At 42.0% G+C, this 23553-nt stretch overlaps 1 protein-coding gene across 3 annotated transcripts in view; it reads right to left on the bottom strand.

The window, feature by feature from the left end:
• LOC140465730 (TANK-binding kinase 1-binding protein 1-like) overlaps window positions 1-23553 on the bottom strand; it is a 131942-nt gene that overhangs the window by 7603 nt on the left and 100786 nt on the right. For all 3 annotated transcript variants that reach the window (XM_072561397.1, XM_072561398.1, XM_072561399.1), the window contains one exon: window positions 3655-3773. In XM_072561397.1, coding sequence (XP_072417498.1) covers window positions 3655-3773 — 119 coding nt within the window. The remainder of the gene's footprint in view (window positions 1-3654; window positions 3774-23553) is intronic.

Here is a 23553-nt window from a genome sequence, read left to right as displayed (position 1 = left end):
GCAAATGAAGCTTGAGAGCTAATATCTCCCACACCCTGTACTGTGGAAGGTCACAGCTCTAGCCTTCACCTTATCGTCAGCAAACACCATCCTACCCAGAGACAAAATCGTCCCCAACAAAGAGATATTTAAAGTATATTTTGAGGACACATTTAGGTAGAACATTTGAGTATATGTCAAAAGTTATCTATCTCTTCCCCAAATATACAGAGTGTCCTAGTGGTAAAATCTTTTGCCTCTGACATGCAGATTCAACGGACAGTGCAGGGGCTTTGTCATATAATCTAGTCAGTACCACGACCCTTGATTTTCCTGATATGTATTAATGATCTGAATCTTGGTGTACAGGGGCCAATTTCAAAGTCTGTATGAAACTTGGAAGCATTGTAAACTCTGAAGATGACAGTGTGGAACTTCAAAAGAACATAGACAAGCTGTTGGAGTGTATGGGTAGGTTGTAGATGAAGTTTGATGCAGGGAAATATGAGGCATTGCACTTTGGTATGAAGAATGTTAAAGGAAAATATAAAATAGGGGATACAATTCTAAAGATGGTGCAGGTGTAGAGGAGCACATATGCACAGACCACTGAAAGTGGCAGGACAAGTGGAGAGAGCAGTTATTAAAATATACAGTCTATTCGTAGCTTTTCCAATAGGGTATAGAGTAAGGAGATGATATTGAACTTGAATAGAACTTGTTAGACCTCAGCTGGAGTACTGTGTGCAGTTGTGGGCGCGATCCCATAGGGAAGATGTGAGCACGGTGACGAGAGTCTGAAGTGATTTATAAGAATGGTTCCAGGGAAGAGAGAGTTCAGTTATGGGAAGAGATTGAAGAAGGTAGGACAATGTCCTTGGAAAAGGAAAGGCTAACAGGAAGTTGATGATGGTTTTCAAAGTCATGAGCAGGCTGGATAGAGTAGATAGGGAAATGCTGTTCCTGCTGGTAAAAGCAAAAAGAACAAGAGGGCATTGATTTCAACTATGTGCAAAAGAAGCAAGGATGTGGGATGATGCTTCTTTTTAACAAGGTTATGTTGTCCTTGGCGTTTTTTCAGAGAGGTTGTAAAAGCAGCAATTTCAAAAAGTCTAGGTTTGAAGGGTTTCAGGGCTAATTTGATTATCACTAACAGATATTGCCTCAGGAAAAAGGCTTTCACGTTTAAGAAAAAAAAGCACTTGTGCAATGAAAGGGGAGTGACCAATTCTCCCAACTCAACTTTTCTCTGGTTGGACTTGATTTGATTTTTGTTTTAGCAGTCTGGCTGTTCACTGAAAGCAGTTGGTCAGTTTGAGGCTGCTGATCCAAGAAACAACTCCATGAAAGAAGGTGTTCCATGCTGAATCCGTCTGCCATCCCTCCCACTCCTGTAAGACCCAATGTTTGATTTTACCTTTTTACGCCTAGAGGTGTTTATGGAGATTGTTGCAGGAATTTGGAACAGCATCATTTAGATGGAATAATCTGTTAGGTTAAGTTATTCTATATTCTGTTCTCTTTTGTTTGTGTTTCATTCGGTAACCTTGCAAATAAATTTTGGTTTGCTTAAAACTAAGTGGTTAGCCCAGTTACATCACTCTGGGAGTATTAACTTTCCACCTGCATAAAACAACTGGCAAGGTTAGGGTCCGGGCTAATTTCTTGAACTGTTTTGAGAGGGTCTGGTCTGGACCATAACAGATGATACAAGAAAACTTGTACCCACTCAGTGAGTAGGTAGGGTATGGAATGCACTGCCTGGAAGGGTGGGGGAGGCAGATTTAATTGAGCATTCAAGAGGTCATTGGATGATTATTTGGACAGAAATAGCATGCAAGGGTATGGGGAAAAAGCAGAGAATCAGTACTGGGAAATGATACTCATTTAAAGAGCGAGAGCTGACATGATGGGTCGAATGGCCTTCTTCTGTTCCATAACAGTTCTGTGAGTCTGTGAACCTAAGTTGCCATTCCATTGCACGGCCAAGGGAATGCTGCACATGGTGTTGGTGTTGCTGGCTCAGTTGCCATTTGTTGTCCAGCCCTGATTGTCTTGCAATGTTGCTGGTGAGCGATGTGTGGCGCAGGTAGAACCAGAGCACTGTTCAGGACAGAATTACAGCACTGGACCAAACACAGAAACTGCAAGAGAGGCTCAGCAGGTCTGGCAGCATTGGTGGATGGAAATCAGAGTTAATGTTTCGGGTCGACTGACCCTTCCTCAGAGCAGGGAGACAGTGACATCTGCAGATACTGCAGATCAGAGTTGAGAGTATGCTGCCGGAAAGGCACAGCTGGTCATACAGCATCTGAGGAGCACACGCATGACCTGCTGTGCTTTTCCAGCAACACACTCTCAACCCTTTCTCAGGAAAGTTTCAGGTCACTCAACCTGAAACATTTGCTCTCTCCACAAATGCTGCCAAACCTGTTGAGCTTTTCCAGCATTTTCTGTTTTTGGTTTTGAGAGAGAAAACTAGTTGGACAGACAAAGGGCTGGGTAAAAGTCAGTCTGGGGGAAGGAATAGTGTTAATGGTGATTATTAGTGATTACCAATGGGTAGTGTGTGATAGTAGATGATAGTAGACGATAAGGTCTGGTGTGTAGGCGCAGGGAAAGCTTGGGGAAAGGTACTCAAGCCCTAAGATTATCCAACTAAACAGTAAGTCCAGAAGGTGTAAGGATCCCATGCAGAAAATGAGATGCTGCTCTTCCAGCCCTTGCTGAGCTGCACTGAAGCAAGCCTGAGACGTATGTTGGCCTGGGAATGCAGTGGTATGTTGAAATGGCAAGCATCTGGAAGTGCAGGGTCATTTTTATGCACAAAACGTAGGTGTTCTGCGAAGCAGTCACCTAGTCTGTGCCTCATCTCCCCAGTGTAGCGGAGGTGACATTGTGAGCAGTGAATGCAGTCGACTAGGTTGTGGGAAGTTCAGGTAAAGCATTGTTTCATCTGGAAGGTACGTTTGTGCCCTTGGATACTGAGGAGGGAGGAAGTAAGGGGGGGGGAAGGTATTTACACCTTCTGGGATTGCTGGGGAAGGTGCCATGAGGCTGTGGGGAGGCGTTGGGATAGAGGGAGGTGAGGACCAGGTTGTTCCAGAGGAAACATCCTTGCAGAAGGTTGACAAGGGAGGGAGGGCAGGGAAATATGTGTCTGGTGTTGGCATCTCACTGGAAATGGCAACTAATATTCCTCTGGATGTGGATGCTAGTGGGTAGTAGAGGAGGACGAGGGGGACTTTTTCACTGTGGTGGGAGGGAACAGAGGCTGTCAGAAAGAGGCCATTCAGCCCATAATGTCCACATCAGTTCTCCACATGAGCAATTGACATAATGCCACTCTTCCTGCCTTCTCTCTGTAACCCCACACATCCCTCCTTTGCAGCTAACACACTAATTCCCATTTGAAAGACTTGATTGAACTGAAATTTCTCCCTCGCCTCTACCCCCTATTCTTGCACTGTTATGATTGCAGGATGAAGTTTGTTTGGTTAGATTCTGAGTGATCCTTATGACACAATGCGAATCAGTTTATTGGTGTTGGAGACCACGAGCATGAAGAATGCATGTTAAAGCAGTCAATGGTTCCTAGCTAGTGATTATGTGAGGAATGGTAGCTCAGAGCAGGTCGACCTCTGTGACTCCCCCATATGCACATTTGCTATTCACCATTATTAGTCAGTTGTTCCTCAGACAGCCTCCTCAGGATCTCAGTCTGAGCCTCAGTCAGACTCCGTAACTGGCAGAGTTCTTGGGCCAGCTCAGTGTACGCCAGAACCAGATTTTCCCTGAAAGAAGAAATTGAAGAAAAGTCAGGTGAAGGTCAGTTGAGGATCACACTAGGCCTGTATTGCAGTTAAGGCTCAGTTAGTTATCAATGAATCAGGAAAGTTGGGAGTTCAAGACTCATTCCATGACTTAAGTGCAATGGTTAAGACAGACTTATTGATGGAGTGCTGTCATCTCAGAGATGCTAAATTCTGGATGAAACATGTAACAAGACCTTGGCTGCAAAAGATCCTTGTATACCTTCCACAAGAAGAATGAGGGAGCTCCCCGGGCTGATATGTATCTGATAAGCAACTCCACAAACCCAGAATATCTGATTATTATTGCATTGCCGCTATTGGGACCGCACCGAGTGTAAATTAACCATCAGGTTTCCTATGTTGTTGTTGTGTCGCCATAATCTTATCAGACCATAGGGACTTGTCTCATTAGAGAGAAGCGATTGGTGTGATTTAACCTGAGGGCCACCAGACCTCAGGTGAGGGAAGAGGTTGAGAAGGAGAGCCCTTCATGGTAACCTCAAACTGATGATGGGAAGTGAATCCATGTTGCTGGCATCACACTGCCCTGTAAACCAATAATCCAGCCAACTGAGCTAAACCAATTCCCTTCTGATATTGTAACCATCATTAAACTTCAAAAGTATTTCATTGGCAGCAACAAGTTTTGCAATGTCCAGTGCCCACGAAAGATTCTATATGAATGGAAGTCTTTCCCTCGACGTCAAAAAGCTAATGATTTAGGGAAAGGAAAGAGGATTGCGAATAAATACGCTCAGATAAAGTGGCTGCCATTTAATCAGTTAAAGAGTCAGCAAATGGGAATGAGACTGATGAAAACTAGCTGTCAGTCTTGACTGCAGTCCGCAGAAAGGCTGGTAGATTCTGAAAGCTTTGTTTGTACAGTTTTAGACAAAAGTCTACTTTGCCATTTCCACACAATCTGTGTTTCTTTAGCTCTCTCTTCCAAGGTCTTTTGTTTCATGACATGTTTGTTTTTTGATGTCTCCCACTTTCTGCCTTATTCTAGATCCTTCTTTTTGTCCCTCTTCCCCTTTCAACAGCATATAACCTCACGTATTATAGCAGATCCTAGACCAGACAGACAGCATATCCTTAAAACAGTTTAATCATGTGATATTCAGTATAAAAAATATCTAATTCACCACCGATCATGTACAATCAGAGCCATACAGCATGGAAACAGGCCCTTCAGCCTAACTCAGCCATGCCAACCAGGTTTCCAAAACGGTATTAGTCCCAGTTGAATGAATGAATGAATGATTTTATTGTCACATGTATTTTACAGTAAGAATACAATACAGTGAAAAGCTTTTATTTATCACCACAATTCAACAACATTTTGAATAATTTAAGAAGGGAAAAAAATGTATTTGCCTACATTTGGCCCATATCTTTCTAAACCTTTCCAAACCATGTTTTTGTCTAATGTCACAGCAGTATTAAAGTAACCTGTTTGCATCTGCTGCACCTTTTAATACATAGTCAGTAAATATCAAACCTAGACTGTGTGTGAGATTACAACTGTGTAATTAGTTAATAAACTTCAAGAGATCTATCTCAATAACAACCAGTATTTGTGGTTTATGCTACAAGGATGAACATATAGAGAACACAATAGAGAAATAGTTACACAAGCAGTAATAAAACTGGGCTATGGGGAGAAATATGGCAGAATTGCCCTGTAGGGAAGGAAATCTGCCATCTTCATACAGTCTGACCTACGTATGATACCAGACCCACAGCAATGTAATTGACTCTTAGCTGCCCTCTGGGCAATGTGAATGGGTAATAAATGCTGGTTTAGCAGGTGGTGCCCATATCCTGTGAAGGAGTAAAACAAAAATCAAAAAAATTGCACAACAACTCCAACCATCTAAATTTTGGGAGCAATTTGCTGCATTTTTAAACTAAATTCCAGGTGCTAAGGCAAAATTCATGCTGGGAATTGACATATCATCAATGAAAAATGACCTCATTAACTGCAAATTTTGTCTTATTAATATGCAGCTGCTACAAGCAAACTAGTCGCTGAGAATTCTCCACGTGAACGTCAGAGCGGATAAAGCTTACCCTGAGAGAAGCCTCATTTTGGTCCATGCAACAGCATCCCAGACACAATCGTGAGCACCAACTACACATAACTCTCATCCATAGAGATTAGCATCTGATAAATTGCCAAACCCTCAGGAATCACATGGCACCTTTGTGATCCACTTGCAGGAGGCTTAGGAAGCAGCAAACTACAATATAGGGTGCATCTACAACTAACACTGAAAGCCTGCTGCAAGAACTTTGTGTGTCAGGTCAGACACCCAGATCACAGGTTGGACCAAGGTGCATCTCAGGGCACCTTCCTTGCTCGTAACATTCGCCCATTTGGATCTGACTTGCATGCTCACAGTCTTGCTCAGCCTTGCCTTGCCACACAGTGCCAATTAGCACACCCACACAAACAGGCAGCTTTGCAGGCCTCAGTTAAGCGGGTATATATCTTGTTGCATGCCAACCTCACACCTGTCCTATGGACCAATAGCACATGCACTCGGGGCAGACATATCTCAAAGTCTTAGGGGAGTACCCCCCATTGATATCCACGGGTGCACTCACAGTCATTCTGCTAGTCATGAGCAGCCTCTGATAAGAGTCCCGAGGTTTGGTCATGGCCATAACTCCAATCAAGGGCTGCACCTCTGCAGTCCAGGGAATGGGGCAAGGGCAGTCTAGTGGAACCATCGCGGACAGTCCAGGGATGGCGGGGGTAGCCATCAGTCAGGGATCAGGTCAATTCTCAACCAGGGCTGTCTGGTTGGATCACCCAAAGGGCTGGCCAGGATCAGTCCATTGGATCCATCCAGAGAAACTATGGGAATGGGTGGTTGGGTAGGGGGAGATGATTAGTCAAGGGCAGGGGGTTGCTGCCGTGTGAAAAAGATTCAGGAATCATTCTATGGGGGCTGGGGTTAGGGGTGGCGAGCTGCAAGGTGGGGTTGGGGGGTGGGGGTGGGGGGGGGGGGGGAAGGGTGATGAAAATTATGAAGAGGGAGTCAACTGTATTTGGTGAAACTGATAGCCAAAAAATACCAAGTTCAGCCTCACATCTGATAAAAGCAGTGGAACTTTGTCAATAAAATGTAACTACTTCGTCGATAAAGAATATTCATCTGTGTAACACCTTTCATGACCTCACGATGTCCTAAAGCATTTTATAACCAATGAAGCTCTTTTGAAATGCGGTCATGGTCACACATCAGGTAACATAACGATCAACGTGCCAATAGCAAGGTCCCACAAACCTGATAACAAACAGATAATCTGTTTTGGTGACATTGGTTGAGGGATAAATGTCAGCCGGGATACAAGGGAGAACTAACCTGCTCTTTTTGAAGTAATGTCAGGAGATCTTTTACGCCCACCTGAGAGGGAAATGGAGCCTTCAGTTGAACATGCCATCTGACTGTGCAGCTCTCCCTTCTTACTGGACTGGTAGTAACAGCCTAGATGTTGGAGCAATGCCTGGAGTACAAAACCATAACCATCCAACTCAAAAGGCAGAAGGGTCACCATTTTGGTAAAGACTTGTACTTCAATAATAAGGTGCCAGAATTTCACAACTTCAGTCAGAGGCCTATGCTACATTACCTCAGATTGCTGGAGGGAGTGCTACAAAACATCAACGGAACCCTGAGTGGGAGGTGAACACGAAACAGCATTTCCGTTCTGGACTGTCATTGAGTGACTTCATCTGGGAGATTTTTCTTTCTTTATTTTTGCATGGCATGGCAAAGCCAGCATTTGTTGCCCATCCCTAATTTCACTTAAGCTGAGTGGTTTGCTGGAGTATTTCTGAAAGCAATTAGGAATCAACCACATCTCTGAGTCTGAAGGCAGATGTAAACCATGGCACATTTTCTTCCCTAAAGGACAACAGCTAACCAGATAGATTTTTCTGCCAATTGGTGGTGGTATTACAGTCACAGTTACTGAGACTAGTTTTCAATTCTAGATTTTTATTAATTGCATTGAATTGTTGTAGCAGAATTTGAACCCATTCCCGCCTTCGTGCAATTACCTTGATACGTGGGAGGGACAAGTGATTTAAACTCAGCTGTGACATCCTGTCAAGAGATTGAAGTTTAAATGGAGTTGAAGGTTTTCAGACCAGGCATGATCTCATTGAATGGCATATTCAATGAGCTAAAAGGCCTTTTTCTACTCCCACAGCCTATGATCATTTGGTCAATGGTTTTACTACACTCCATAACTAGTGGAGTGCCACAGGAATTACAGCTGGGGCCACAATTCAGAGAACCATAGAATCCCTACAGTACAGAAGCAGGCCATTCAGCCCATCAAGCCCATGCAACCCTCAGAAGAGCAGCCCACCCAGACCCACCCCCATACCCTTACCCTGACACCCTGCATTTTCACCTAGCCTGCATACCCCTGGACACTATGAACAACTTAGCATAGCCAGTCAATCTAACCTGCATGTTTTCAGACAGTGGAAGGAAACCAGAACACCTGGAGGAAACCCATGAAAACACGGGGAGAATGTGGGTCTAGAATGTGGAGCTAGAAAACACAGTCGGTCAGGCCATAACCGAGGAGCAGGAGAATCAACATTCTGAGGGGAGATGGTGCAAACTCCGCGTAGACAGTCGCCCGAGGCTACAGTCGAACCTGGGACCCTGGTGCTGTGAGGCAGCCGTGCTAACGGCTGAGCCACTGTGCCACCCATTTATTTGCAGTATATTAATGACCTGCATGACCAAAGTGAATGTATTAGTGCCAAGCTTGCAGATGACACTAAAATGGGATAGAGGCAAGTAGTGAGGATTCTACAGAGAGATATACAGTCATAGAGTCATAGAGATGTATAGCATGAAAACAGACCCTTCGGTCCAACTCATCCATGCTGACCAGATATCCTAACCTAATCTAGTCTCATTTGCCAGTATTTGGCCCATATCCCTCTAAACTCTTCCTACTCATATACCCATCCAGATGCCTTTTAACGTTATAATTGTACCAGCTTCCACCACTTCCTCTGGCAGCTCATTGTATACACGCACCACCCTCTGCATGAAAAAGTTGCCCCCTAGGTCTCTTTTAAATTTTTCCCCTCTCACCCTAAATTTATGCCCTATAGTTATGGAGTTCCTCACCCCAGGAAAAGATCTTGTCTGTTTATCCTATCCATGATTTTATAAACCTCTATAAGGGCACCCCTCAGTCTTCGATACTCCAGGGAAAAGAACCCCAGCCTATTCAACCTCTCCCTATAGCTCAAATCCTCCAACCTGGCAACATGCTTGTAAATCTGAACCCTTTTAAGTGTCACAATAGGAGGGAGTCCAGAATAGCACACAATATTCCAAAAGTAGCCTACCAGTGACTTGTACAGCCGTAACATGACCTCCCAACTATAGACAGGTTGAGTGAACAAAACTCAGCAGATGGAATATAATATCAGAACGCGTTAGGTTATATACTTTGGCAGGACCAGTAGAGAAGCTGAATATTACTTTAATAGTGAAAGACTGCAAAACGTTGCAGTACAGTGGAATTTGCAGGTCTTCAAAAAACTAGTGTGGAAGTTCAACAGGTAATAGGGAAAGTAATTGAAATGCTGGTCTTTTTATTCAAAGGCAATGGAGTATAAAAATAGCAAAATCTTGCTAAAACTATACAAGACATTAGTCGGACCACAATTAGAATGCTGTGAACTGTTCTGGTCCCCTTATCTAAGGAAACATAAACTGGCACTGGAGGCAGAACAGAGAAGGCTCACTAGTCAATCACAGGAATGGAGGAATTTTCTTATAAGGAGAGATTGAGTAGGTTAGGTTTGTACTCATTGGAGTTTCAAAGAATGAGAGGTGACCTTATTGAAACATATAATATTCTTAAGGGACACGATATGGTAGGCGTGGAGAGGTTGTTTCCCCTTCTGGGAGAGAATAGTACAAGACAGCTCAATGTCAGAATAAGGGATAAAGACAGATGAGGTGCAATTTCGTCTCTCAGAGGGGAGCAAATCTGTAGAATCAGATTTCACAGAGGATTGTAGAGGTTGGGTCATTAAGTGCATTCAAAGCCAAGATAGACAGATTTTTAAAATCAGTTATCAAATAGTTATGGCGAAGAGGCAGGAAAGTAAAGTTGAGAATTATCAATGAATGGTGGAGCAGTCTTGATGGGCTGAATGGCCATCTAATGGAAACTGGTAGATAGGGTGGAAACTGATATAGTGTCAATGTCAAATACACTGGTTACTGGTCTGGTAAACCAGAAACCCAGTCTAGGATATTTTTCTAATCAATCACTTATTACACATCTCTGGAACAGATTGGACCTGAACTCTAGACCCAGAGAGAGGGACACTACCACTGCTTCACAAGAACCCCTTAGAACCCCAGATTAATGGTCTGTGGATACAGGTTCAATCCAGTAGCAGCAAATTAAACCAAACTAATTAATAAATCTGGAATTTGAAGCTAAACTCAGTGACTGCAACCATGAAACCTATCATTGACTGCTTTATAAAAAACAAATTTGGTTCATTTCTGTCCTTATCTGCTCTGGCTTATATCTGACTCACAGCCATGTGGTTGACCCTTGTCTGACCAGCAACTCAGTTACATAAATTCACAACAGAAAAATGGGTTTCAGATGTACATGTACCAGATGGACTGCAGGGTTTCAAAAAAGTGACACACTTTCTTGAGGGCAATACTTGCACATCCCAGGGTGCCAATCCCCTCTTAAAAGAATATTAAAATGAAATGGAAACACACCCAATCAGAGGAGGAAGAGGAAACTAAAGAAAAAAATATAAAAATGTGTGGGGAAGTTTATAAGAAATTTGAATCCATTTCCTATTCTGCTACCAATAAGGTGGAGCAGGTGACATTTGTTCAGCTGACTCACCAAGCTAACAGCCCACAGGTTATTTTTATTTCAGCTGCAATCTCTTTTTTTTGGATCTCTGTCACTGTCATTTCCAATAATAATGAAAAGGTATTATAATAAAACCAGGTAATGTATTAACTTAGAATTTCAAAATCACAGAATGGTTACGGTGCAGACAGAGGCCATTCAGCCCATCATTCTGCACACTTTAACCTAATAGCAGTTCCCTGCCTTTTCCCCCACAATCCTGCACATAGTTTCTGTTTGAATAATCATCCAGTGCCCTTGTGGATGCCTCAGTTGAACCTGCCTATAAAATGTTTAATTACACCAAATTGATAAAGAAATTTGTGGGGATTATGCAAATGTCCTTGTCAGAAAGTTTTATCTATTCAATGTTCTAATTCCTCTGGTGGACAAATGGTGGGTAATGGAAGTAATGAGGCTATCATGTAAATGTTTAATATACTCAGATTTGTCTCAACTGATTTAATGAATTAATAAACTAAGATAAGTGAGTTGACATCTCTAATCTAAATAGCAGAGGCAATTGTTATGAGAGGGATATCTGTTTGTATCACTAGTAGTAATTTCCATTTTTTTTCTGATGTAAGGTTCGAAATTGCAGGCAAAGCACCTGGGTGATCATTTATCACCCACTCGCTATTTTAAGGTAGCTTCAAATGTTAGAGCCTGCGCCAGAATTGCACAGACGGGGATTTGGTGTCAGACATGTTAAATGTTCGTACAAGAGCGTCCGTGTTGGTAATTTCAACGCTGTAATGAAATGTTTTGATGCCAACTCTTTCAATGTGTTGAGTATTTTGGCAAACAGCTCTGACATGTTTGCCAAACGCTTTGAAAGAAAGAATTTGTGTTCCTATCGCACCTTCTCAGAAAGCTTTGCTACCAATGGAATAGTTCTGAAATATTGCCACCTCTACAATGTAGGAAAATGAAGCAGCCATTTTGTGCACAGTAAGCTCCCACACACAGTAATTGGAAAAATTAACCTGCTTCAGTCATGTTGGTTGAGAGATAAATGTTGTGCAGGGCACTGCAGAGAGTGCCCTTGCCCTTCTAACTGGTGCCAAGGAACCTTTACCATCCACTGAGTGACCAGACAGAACATTAGTTAACATCAGCAAATATACAGCTCTCCTCATTACCTGCCATTCAATCGCTCCAATGGAGTGTTGAGTGAGATGTTGCACTCAGGCCACCAGAGTGGGGCTTTGTTAATACAAAAGAGAAGGGGTGACACCAAGTCACATATAATTATGTACTTTTGAACAGCAGTAGTTATGAAGCTAAAGGTTGTGGTCATTTTGCACACAGCAAGATCTCAAAAACAAAAATGATTAAGGTGTGTGGCAAGATGGACTTTTGCTGCAGTCACCGAAAGTGAAAGGTTGTGTGGGATAATGAGAAAATGCTGCCTTTTGGGAATATTTAAGGCGCACGTGAGCTACAGAGAGGACTGCAGTTCAGCAAAAGGCAGTATATTAACACTACAGTGCAGTGCCAGTTCAGTTATGAGTTCAAACTTGTATAATTGGCCTTGAAATATCAAAGGTTTTCGAACTAAGTCAAGAAACCATACAAAGAAATGTGAAAACCCAAATTATTGAAAAGTAATTTAAGAACAAGTAATTTGAAGTGATATGCTACTACGACAGGCTGTTTAGAATGTTGATGGCTTTAATATTACTCTTCAAATCGTCCTTCCTGATGAAGGGCTTATACCTGAAACATTGATTCTCCTGCTCCTTGGATGCTGCCTGACTGGCTGTGCTTTTCCAGAACCACACTCTTTGATTCTGATCTCCAGTATCTGCAGTCCTAACTTTTTCCTCTTCAACTATTCTCTTGATTAAGGCAATTGATTATCGTCGCACACCATTTCTCCCAATATCCAGTTCTCATCAGCACAGTAGCAAAGTGGTATTATACTGGCCGAGCAATCCAGAGGCCTGAACCAATAACTTCAATTGAGGAATATCAATTCACTTAGTTAACAGACACAGGACTGGATTAGTATCCAGAACACCAGCCTAACGTTCTAGGAGCATGGGTACAATTCCCACCATGGTAGATCGTGAACTTCATTTCCAACAGGAATTTGGAGTAACCAGCCAGCCTAATGCTACAGGAAGAATAGGAAGGGAGGCAAGAGAGGAGGAAGAGTGGCGTTTTTGATAATGGATCGCATTACAGCTGTGCTGAGGGAGGGTATTCCTGGAAATACATCCAGGGAAGTTATTTGGGTGAAACTGAGAAATAAGAAAGGGATGATCACCTTATTGGGATTGTATTATAGACCCTCTAATAATCAGAGGGAAATTGAGAAACAAACTTGTAAGGAGATGTCAGCTATCTGTAAGAATAATAGAGTGGTTATGGTAGGGGATTTTAACTTTCCAAACATAGACTGGGACTGCCATGGTTTTAAGGGTTTAGATGGAGAGGAATCTGTTAAGTGTGTATAAGAAAATTTTCTGATTCAGTATGTGAATATACTTACTTGAGAAGGTGCAAAACTTGATCTACTCTTGGGAAATAAGCCAGGGCAGGTGACTGAAGTATCAGTGGGGGAGCACTTTGGGGCCAGTGACCATAATTCTATTAGAATTAAAATAGTGATGGAAAAGGATAGACCAGATCTAAAAGTTGAATTCTAAATTGGAGAAAGGCCAATTTTGATGGTATTAGGCAAGAACATTCAAAAGCTGTTTGGGGGCAGATGTTTGCAGGTAAAGGGACAGCTGGAAAATGGGAAGCCTTCAGAAATGAGATAACAAGAATCCAGAGAAAGTATATTTCTGTTAGGGTGAAAGGGAAGGCTGGTAGGTATAGGTAAAGGAAATTGAGGGTTTGATTAAGAAAAAGAAGGAATAGGATAGATCGAGTGAATCCTTAGAAGAGTATAAAGGAGGTAGGAGTATACTTAAGAGGGAAATCAGGAGGGCAAAATGGGGACATGAGATAGCTTTGGCAAATAGACTTAAGGAGAATCAAAGGGTTTTTACAAATACATTAAGGACAAAAGGGTAACCAGGGAGAGAATAGGGCCCCTCAAAGATCAGCAAGGTGGCCTTTGTGTGGAGCCGCAGAAAATGGGGGAGATACTAAACAAATATTTTGCATCAGTATTTACTGTAGAAAAGGATATGCAAGATATAGAATGTAGGGAAATGGATGGTGATACCTTGAAAAATGTCCGCATTACAGAGGAGGAAGTGCTGGATGTCTTGAAACGCATAAAAGTGGATAAATCCCCAGGACCTGATCAGGTGTACCCTAGAACTCTGTGGGAAGCTAGAGAAGTGATTGCTGGGCCTCTTGCTGTGATACTTGCATCATCAATAGTCACAGGTGAGGTGCCAGAGGACTGAAGGTTGGCTACTGTGGTGCCACTATTTAAGAAGGGTGGTAAGGACAAGCCAGGGTACTATAAACCAGTGAGCCTGACGTTGGTACTGGGCAAGTTGTTGGAGGGAGTCTTGAGGACAGGATGTACATGCATTTGGAAAGGCAAGCACTGATTAGGGATAGTCAACATGGTTTGTGCGTGGGAAAGCATGTCTCATAAACTTGATTGAGTTTTTTGAAGAAGGAACAAAGAGGATTGATGAGGGCAGCGCCCTCATATGGACTTCAATAAGACATTTGACAAGGTTCCCCATAGGAGATTAGTTAGCAAGGTTAGATCACATGGAATACAGGGAGAACTAGCCATTTGGATACAGAATTGACTCAAAGGTAGAAGACAGAGGGTGGTGGTGGAGGGTTGTTTTTCAGACTGGAGGCCTGTGACCAGTGGAGTGCCACAAGGATTGGTGCTGAGTCCTCTACTTTTTGTCATTTACATAAATGATTTGGATGCAAGCATAAGGGGTACAGTTAGTAAGTTTGTAGATGACACCAAAATTAGAGGTGTAGTAGACAGTGAAGAAGGTTACCTCAGATTACAACAGGATCTTGATCAGTGGAGCCAATGGACTGAGAAGTGGCAGATGCAGTTTAATTATGAAGTGCTGCATTTTGGGAAAGCAAATCTAAGCGGGACTTATACGCTTAATGGTAAGGTCTTCAGGAGTGTTGCTGAATAAAGAGAGTAGGTTCATAGCTCCTTGAAAGTGGAGTCGCAGGTAGATAGGATAGTGAAGAAGGCATTTGGTATGCTTTTCTTTATTGGTCAGAGTATTGAGTTGGGAGGTCATGTTGCGGCTGTACAGGACATTGGTTAGGCCACTGTTGGAATATTACATGCAATTCTGGTCTCCTTCCTATCTGAAGGGTGATAGTGAAACTTGAAAGGGTTTAGAAAAGAATTACAAGGATGTTGCCAGGGTTGGAGAATTTGAGCTATAGGGAGAGGCTGAACAGACTGAAGCTGTTTTCCCTGGAGCGTCAGAGGCTGAGGGGTGGCCTTATAGATGTTTGCAAAATTATGAGGGGCATGGATAGGATAAATAGACAAAGTCTTTTCCCTGGGGTTGGGGAGTCCAGAACTCGAGGGCATAGGTTTAGGTGAGAGGGGAAAGATATCAAAGATACCTAAGGGGCAATGTTTTGACGCAGAGGGTGGTACGTGTATGGAATGAGCTGCCAGAGGAAGTGGTGGAGGCTGGTACAATTACAACATTTAAGAGGCATTTGGATGGGTATATGAATAGGAAGGGTTTGGAGGGATATGGGCTGGGTGCTGGCAGGTGGGACTAGATTGGGTTGGGATATCTGGTCAGCATGGACGGGTTGGACCGAAGGGTCTGTTTCCATGCTGTACATCTCTATGACTCTATGACTTTATAATGGCAAACAATCTTCACAAAAGTTATGCTCGCTGGAGAAAGAAATCCACCATCCTTACCTGGTCTGGCCACATGTGACTCTCATAGTCATGGAGTTGATTCACTGCTGCATGTGGGGAATGGTCAACATTGGCCTATCCAGTAGTGCCCACATCTCTTGAACAAACGAGAGAGAAAATTTGCTGTCCTTACCTGGTCTGGTCTGTAGTTAATGGTTAACTGTCCTCTGAAATGGTCTAGCATTAGGGACAAGGTGCACTACCATTTACTTCTTAATGGAAATGGGATGAGTATTAATTGGATCTGGATTTGGTCCTTGCCAGTGGATTTGAAAGCATTAACCGAGAGCCAGCTTCACGAAGGCAAATTGAAAGTCCCATACGTAACTACACAGAGTGCCTGGGGTAATAGGGAAAACACAGAAACCGTACAGTGTAGAAACAGGCCCTTTGGCCCAACAAGTCCACACTGACCCTCCAAAGAGTAACCCAATCAGACCCATTCCCTACCCTATTATTTTATATTTACCCCTGGACTACTGCACGTAACCTACACATGCCTGAACACTATGGGCAACTTAACACAACCATGTCATCTAACCTGCACATCATTGGATTGTTGGAGGAAACCGGAGCACCCAGAGGAAACCCATGCAGACACAGGGAGAATGTGCAAACTCCACACAGACAGTTACCCGAGGCTGGAGTCGAACCTGGGTCACTGGCGCTGTGAGGCAGCAGTGCTAACACTGAGTCACTGTGGTCACCGTGGTCTTTAGCATCCATAAGATCTGCTGTGTGTTCATAACCTGTTTTTCAAAAGGTGAGAATGAGCAAATATGTGAGTTTAATGCAGTTGAGCAGACCGCTATAAGTTGTGGAAACTTCCCTGATGAGGAGCCTGTCAGTCAAACAGAATTCACTTAAAATAGTTGGATTAATTCACAGGTTAACCACCACCCCAACCCTTGGATAAAGACTGTGAAAGTCCCAATGTCATTATGTGAGCAAAGCTGTAATATGACTAGATGTACTTAGGCAGTGATTTAGTAGAACTGTAACCAACATTTAAAAGGCATCTGGATGGGTATATGAATAGGAAGGTTTAGAGGGATATGGACCAAGTGCTGGCAAATGGGACTGGATTAATTTAGGATAACTGGCTTGCATGGACGAGTTAGACCGAAGGGTCAAGCTTTAGTGTTGTACATCTCCATGAGTCTTTGATTCTAACTGTAACAGTTTCCCTTTTGTAATAAATTTCCACTCACTTATTCTCTTATTTTTTACAAAGGGGACACAGCTTTGTCTCACCCCTACACAAATTTTCTGACCTCTACTCCCAAAGGACAACTGGTGAGCAACAGAGATCAATTCAGTATTTGGGAGGGGGGAGGGTCAAAGCTGTGCCTGATCCTGATCTTCCACTACATGCACTCATGAAATCAATGGCTTTGTACATGAGAATGGCATGTGGTCAGGTGAGGCAGCATCAGTGAGATAAGGCAAGAATCTGGTTAGGTGGATTCCTATGAACAGGAGTCTGGGATCAGTGTGATAAGCTCTTCAGGAAAACTGTGCAAAGCTATGCCAAGTCAACCAGCTGGAAACAGTCTTGAAAAATGGCTGAAAAACCTTTGCACAATGTCTCTTCTACTTTGGGGAAACAAAGCGTAGACTGAGTGACCGCTTTATAGAACACTGACCTAAAAAGACCCTGAGCTTCCAGTTGCCTGTCACTTCAGCACCCCACCCAGTTCCCTGGCCAACATCTCTGTCTCAGGCTTGCTGCAGTGCTCCAGTGAAGCTCAGCACAAGCTAGAAGAATGGCACCACATTTTCCACTTCGGTATCTATTGGAATTTATTGTGGGCAAATAGGCTTTCAACATGATATTTCAAATGTAGCTGTAATACAAAGCCAGTCATTTGTGAGAGGCGCTATATAAATGCATGTCTTTCTTCTAATGAGGCATCATTTTACTTGAGCAATGTCTCCAAATCACATAGTATTTTTTGTCACAAGATATAAATGTAAGAAGGAAGAATCCCATAATCATAATATTTAATGCATTTCATTCACAGCTAAACAGCTGAGATTCACAATCTATCTGAGCACAGGTCACTCAGCCACAATTGTCAGATATACGCTATAATTTGTAACCTTCCCTGGTCTAAATTATTAGGGACTGACGAGCAGCCACAGATTCAAACCAACTGCCTGTGGTTTTCTGCACCAACCCTTTTACCTTTCAGATGCCTTGTTAAGAGACACAACTTTCTTCATTGTACTCGGTTAAGAATGAAACATATTTCCCCATCCCACAACTTTCCTTTTTACTAATTTTGCCCAGGTGCTTGCATTACTGAAAGACAAGGCTGGTTTTTTCTGAAAAAAAATCTATTTTTGAAACACGAGATCAATGGGCTACATTGGCGAGTAATGGAAATTTACAGTCGTTTCCTCTAACATGTCAGTGGGATGTTCCAATCTGCCCCTCAACCACCACTACCACTGATTTAAATCAAAATGCTTGTGGTCGTAATTGTACTTTTTCTACATTGACTGAAAGAGCGAATTATAATCTTTAATCGAGTTTTCAATTCTATAACATGCGACGTTGATTTGCAAATGCTGTCACCATTAATAGAACATCAATTTTCCAGTTAATAACTCTATGATAGGCCGTTCATATTGTTATTAATAGATTCCAGGGGGTTTGTCAGGAAATGCTGTTCCTTGAGAAGGTTTAGATGTAGAAACATACAGCACATAAACAGACCCTTCAATCCAACTAGTCCACCCTGACCAAGTTCCCAAACTAAACTAGTCCCATCTGCCTGCACTTGGCCCGTATTCCTCCAAACCTTTCCTCTATTCATGTACTTATCCAAACGCCTTTTAAACGGAGTAACTGTACTCGCATCCACCACTTCCTCTGGCAGTTCATTCCATACACTAAATTATAGAGTCATACAGCACAGAAACAGACACTTTGGTCCCACCAGTCCATGTTGAACATCATCCCAAACTAGTTCAATTTGATTGCTCCTGGCCCACATCCCTCTAAATCTTTCCTATTATGTATTAATTATCCTATTGTCTTTTAAACGTTGTAGTTGTACCTACAACCAACACTTCCTCGGGAAGTTCATTCCACACACGAACCACCCTCTGTATAAAATATTTGCCCCTCGTGTCTTTTTTAAATGTCTCTCCTCTTACCTTAAAAATGTGCCCCCGAGTCTTGAAATTCCCCATCCTAGGTAAAGGCAACCACCATTAACTCTGTTTATATCCCTCATTATTTTATACACTTCTATAAGGTTGCCTCTTAACCTCTTACACTCTAGTGAGAAAAGTCCCAGCCTACCCAGCCTTTCTTTATAACTAGGTTAGGCCACTTCTGAAATACTGCATGCAATTCTAGTCCACCTCCTATTGGAAGAATGTTGTGAAACTTGAAACTTGAAAGGCTCAGAAAAGATTTACAAGGATGTTGCCAAGGTTGGAGAGTTTGAGCTATAGGGAGAGGCTGGATAGGTTGAGGCTATTTTCACTAGAGCATCGGATGCTGAGAGGTGATCTTATAGAGATTTTAAAAATCATGAGGGGCATAGATAGGGTGAATAGACAAGATCTTTTACCCAGAATGGGGGAGTCCAAAATTAGAGGGCATCGGTTTAAGGTGAGTGGGAAAGATTTAAAAGGGACATAAGGAGTAACATTTCCACACAGAGGGTGGTGCATGTATGGAATGAGCTGTCAGAGGAAGTGGTGGAGCCTGGTACAATTACAGCATTTAAAAGGCACCTGGATGGGTGTCTGATTAGGAGGGGTTTAGAGGGATATGGGCCAAGTGCTGGCAAATGGGACTAGATTTAATTATGATATTTGGTTGGCATGGACGAGTTGGACCAAAGGGTCTGTTTCCATGTTACATATCTCTATGACTCTATGAGTGTGATGGACATCTGAAATTTCACTGACCAAGAAGTTGTTGAAGCTTGGGGTAAATTTGAAAGCTTGAAACTGATTGACAAATTCCTTCCCATAGACAAAGATGTGAGAAATCAGAATCAAATTGGATCAACGGAGTTAAATACAGATCAGCAATTTTATAGTGACTGGTAAAGGTTTTGTGGATTGGCTGTAATGTCCCTACCTCTGGGCCAGGATGGTCTGGTTCAAGTCTTACCTGCCTTGATACATGTCATAATATGGCCAAACACGCTGATTTAAAATAGAAATTTAAAAGTTTAAAGTCTAAAACTGATCAGAGAACAGACTCGAGAGGCTGAATGGCCTCCTTCTGACCCCCTCAAAAGGGGTGAATCTTAACATCATTATTCCTGAATCATGCAAAATTGTATAACTGGCATCCTTCTGGGTCTTGAAACTTCTGATTATGTAGCAAAGTTAACGATAATAGGTGCTCAGTTGCAAAGTCTTGGCACTCACTTCCTGACAGAGCTGCAGTAGAACATTCATCAAGAAGGTTCGTGAAGATGGTTCCAACATCACTTTCTCAAAATAATTCCAACAATACACACATTGCAAAGTTAAATTTTAAATAAGAGGTGAAGGTGGCCATTCAATCAATCTCTCCACAGAGACAAAGTTGAGCACTGCATCTTGGAACAATTCCACAATTTCTGTCTCATTTACCAAACTTTGAAGACGTTATAACTATAAGACATAAGAGTAAACACAGGCCATTCAGCCCACTGAGTCTGCTCTGTTATTTAATTAGATCATGATCCATTATTTCTGTAGCAATTGCCTTTAATTTCCAGGAACCTATCAACCTTTAGCTTCAATGGTGTCCCTTGTACTCTTTGTGCTAGTTATTGTGTTTGTTTCCTCCCCTGCTTTACCTTTAGTTATTTAGTACTTTTAGAATGCTATTAATATTGCTATTAAGACTGATACCGTTGGTTGATTCTCCATTGTTATTTCCCTCGCCTCCTTCTCTAAGAGGACTTTATTCACCTTGGTCTCTCCCTTCTGTTTTATATATGTAAACTAGCTCTTACTGTACATTTTTACATTACCCGTTTGTTTATACTCAAAGTTTATTTTCTCTGACTTCATTATTTTTTGGTCATCTTTTACTACTTTTTAAAACTCCCCCAAATCTTTGGCTTACCACTAATCTGTGCCAAACAATTTTCCTTTTTTTTCAATTTAATATTAACCTCGTTGGTTAATCATGGTTGGTTGATCCCCTTCCTAAAATCCTTTTCCTCACTGGGATATATCTTTGTTGCGAATCATGAACTATTTTCTTAAACATCTTCCATTGCTGGTTAACCATCTTCTCCACTAAACTCTCTTCCCAGTCCATTCCGTTCAGCTCTGCCTTTATTCATTTTTAATTATCCTAATTTAAATTTAGTGCAGTTGTTTCCAACTCAAGTTTCTCATTCTACCATGTTATGGTCATTGTTCCTGGGAAGACCTTTTACACCAAGATCTATTAAATCTGACTTATTACAAATGAAGAATCCAAAACAGCCTGATCCCTGGTTGGATCCACTACATACTATTCTAGAAAATGATGTACAGTAGCATTGCAGCCATGTTACTGGAATGGTCATCCAAAGGTTTGGGCTCATGATCTGAAGACATGAGCTTGAATCCTGTCAGGACAGCTGAGCAAGTTAAATTCACTTCGTTTAAACAATCTGGAATTCAAAGAGAAAATAATAATGGCACCCATGAATGTTGTAAACAAAAAACACATCTATTTTGTCCTTTAGGGAAGAAATCTGCCATCATTGCTCAATCTAGCCTCTGTGTGAGTGAAGGGCTTGCAGCAATGTGGTTAACTTCTAACTACCCTCTGAAATGGCAGAACAAGCCACTCAGCCACTCAGAATGTGGCTCATGACCACTTTCTCAAAGACAGCAAGGGATGGGACCTACTAGTGTACCTACAGCATGATCAAAATCCTTCCAGCTTCAACCTTTCTGTGAAATTGTTCCTGACATTGGATCTTCATCATGTCCCTTTCCCTCTCGATGGCAAGAAGTCATTTTCTTCCGTACAAAATTTCATGAATTTGGATGGTTTATATTTTTGACCGACCCAGTTGTTGTCTTTTAGTAGCGATGAGCTGTCCTGTTTCCAAGTAAAACTGGGCAGGCTCAAGAGGTAGAATGGGCTACCTCTGCTCCTATTTTCTATGTTTCCATCCAACAGTTCAGAGGTTGGTTGGAAAAATGAACTGCCACTCCTGCTGTCTCAGGTGATAACAACATCAGTCGTCTCAAATAGCAAGTCAACTGAGTGGAAGAATTAATGCAAGGGTTGCTAGACTTAAAGATGAGATAAATTAGCCAGGATTCACACTTCTGGTCAAACCCAGTGACCGTGGTTGGATCATGTATGCATTTATATCAGGGAAGTGCACATTTGACCTCATCTGTAAAGCTTCCTCATCTTTCAATGATCTGTCAAGGTTCAGATTGGTAGGTGAATAATTTTTTTTATATAGAAACCCCATAGGTAAAAAAAGGCCACTCGGTCCACAAGTCCACACTTTTGAAGCACATCCCAGTAGACCCATCCCCCCACCCTATCCTTGTAATCCTGCATTTCCCATGGCTAATGCATCTAACCCATACATTGCTGAACACTTTGGGTAATGTAGTATGGCCAATCCACATAACTTGCACATCTCTGGATGTTTTAATAATTTTTAAAGCTTAGATAACATTGCAAGCATCATTAGTCAAATCCAAATATACATTTTCTTTCAAAATCAGAGGTGAAAATACCCTAACACTATGGAAAAATAGCTTGGGTGGGGGTCTAAAACATATTCTGAGCTACTGGGTGAATTACATTGAAATTACCCCTAGAAATGTATTTTTAACATTAATGTTATTAATTTTTTTTAACAATCTGATATTTAAAAAATCTCAAAATGAAGATCCAATGCAAAACTTCTTGCATTCATTGCAAGGTAAAACATTGACCTCAAATCTCCGACATAAGCCTTCAATCCTGATGTCTTGATTTTTAGTCATACTCTTCTAACATTTCCCTTTGTATATATATTGTTACGTCAGCACTTCCTATTACCTTTTGCTGTCCCTGCAGTCCTTAGCACTCAGAGATAAGTTTCTGAGATAACTCCAGTTCTTCTTTGCACATTAAAAACAATTGAGCTTGATTGCACAGTTAACACCTGCTTTAATTCCCTCCTTAAACCTTCATGTCAATCTTCTTAAGGCGGAGAGTCAGAGACAGTCCTGAACACGTGCCCTGTAGACCAATCTTTTTATCCCCTATCCTAATAACTCCCTGATCCGAATTCTGAAGAAGTTACACCAGACTTGAAATGTTAATTTTGTTTCTGTCTCCATAGAGTTTGCATAGCTACTAAGTTTCTCCAGCACTGTCTGTGTTTGTTCCTCATTGATTTTGTCTGATAGATTTTCTGTGAAATGCTTAGGATATTTAATTGCATTAATGGTACTATAAGTATTCCTCAGTTTAATGCAATAGTTATATTTCTGAAAAGCACCACATTAGTTATTGTTTTATCAACCTGTTATTAAACAACTCTGAAGCAGATAGGATTTGAACCCCAGCCTCCTGATCCAGGGGTCTACCACTGCACCACAAGGACTCCAAAAGCACCATGTTAAGTGAAATATATCATGGAATCACTACAGGGCAGAAAGATGCCATTCAGCCCATAATAACCTTCTGAAGAATATCTCACCCAGACCCAGGCTCCCTCCACTCCATTCTACCCTGTCTCAGTTATCCCACATTTACCATAGCTAACCCACCTAACCTATACATCCTTGGACACTACAGGGCAATTTACCATAGCCTAGGCATCTTTGGACTGAGAGGAAACCAAAGCACCCAGAAGGAATCCGTGAAGACACAGGGAGAACTTGCAAACTCCACAAAGACAGTCGCCCAAGGCTGGAATCGAACCAGGACCCTTGGACGCTGCGAGACAGCAGTGTTAACCACTAAGCCACTATGACTTTACCTCCCCCCACCCC

This window comes from Chiloscyllium punctatum, chromosome 42 (assembly GCF_047496795.1).
Source record: "Chiloscyllium punctatum isolate Juve2018m chromosome 42, sChiPun1.3, whole genome shotgun sequence".
In the NCBI taxonomy this organism is placed as follows: Eukaryota; Metazoa; Chordata; class Chondrichthyes; order Orectolobiformes; family Hemiscylliidae; genus Chiloscyllium; species Chiloscyllium punctatum.
The sequence above is the reverse complement of the archived record's forward strand: the minus strand, read 5'-3'. Positions and strand labels throughout refer to the sequence as shown.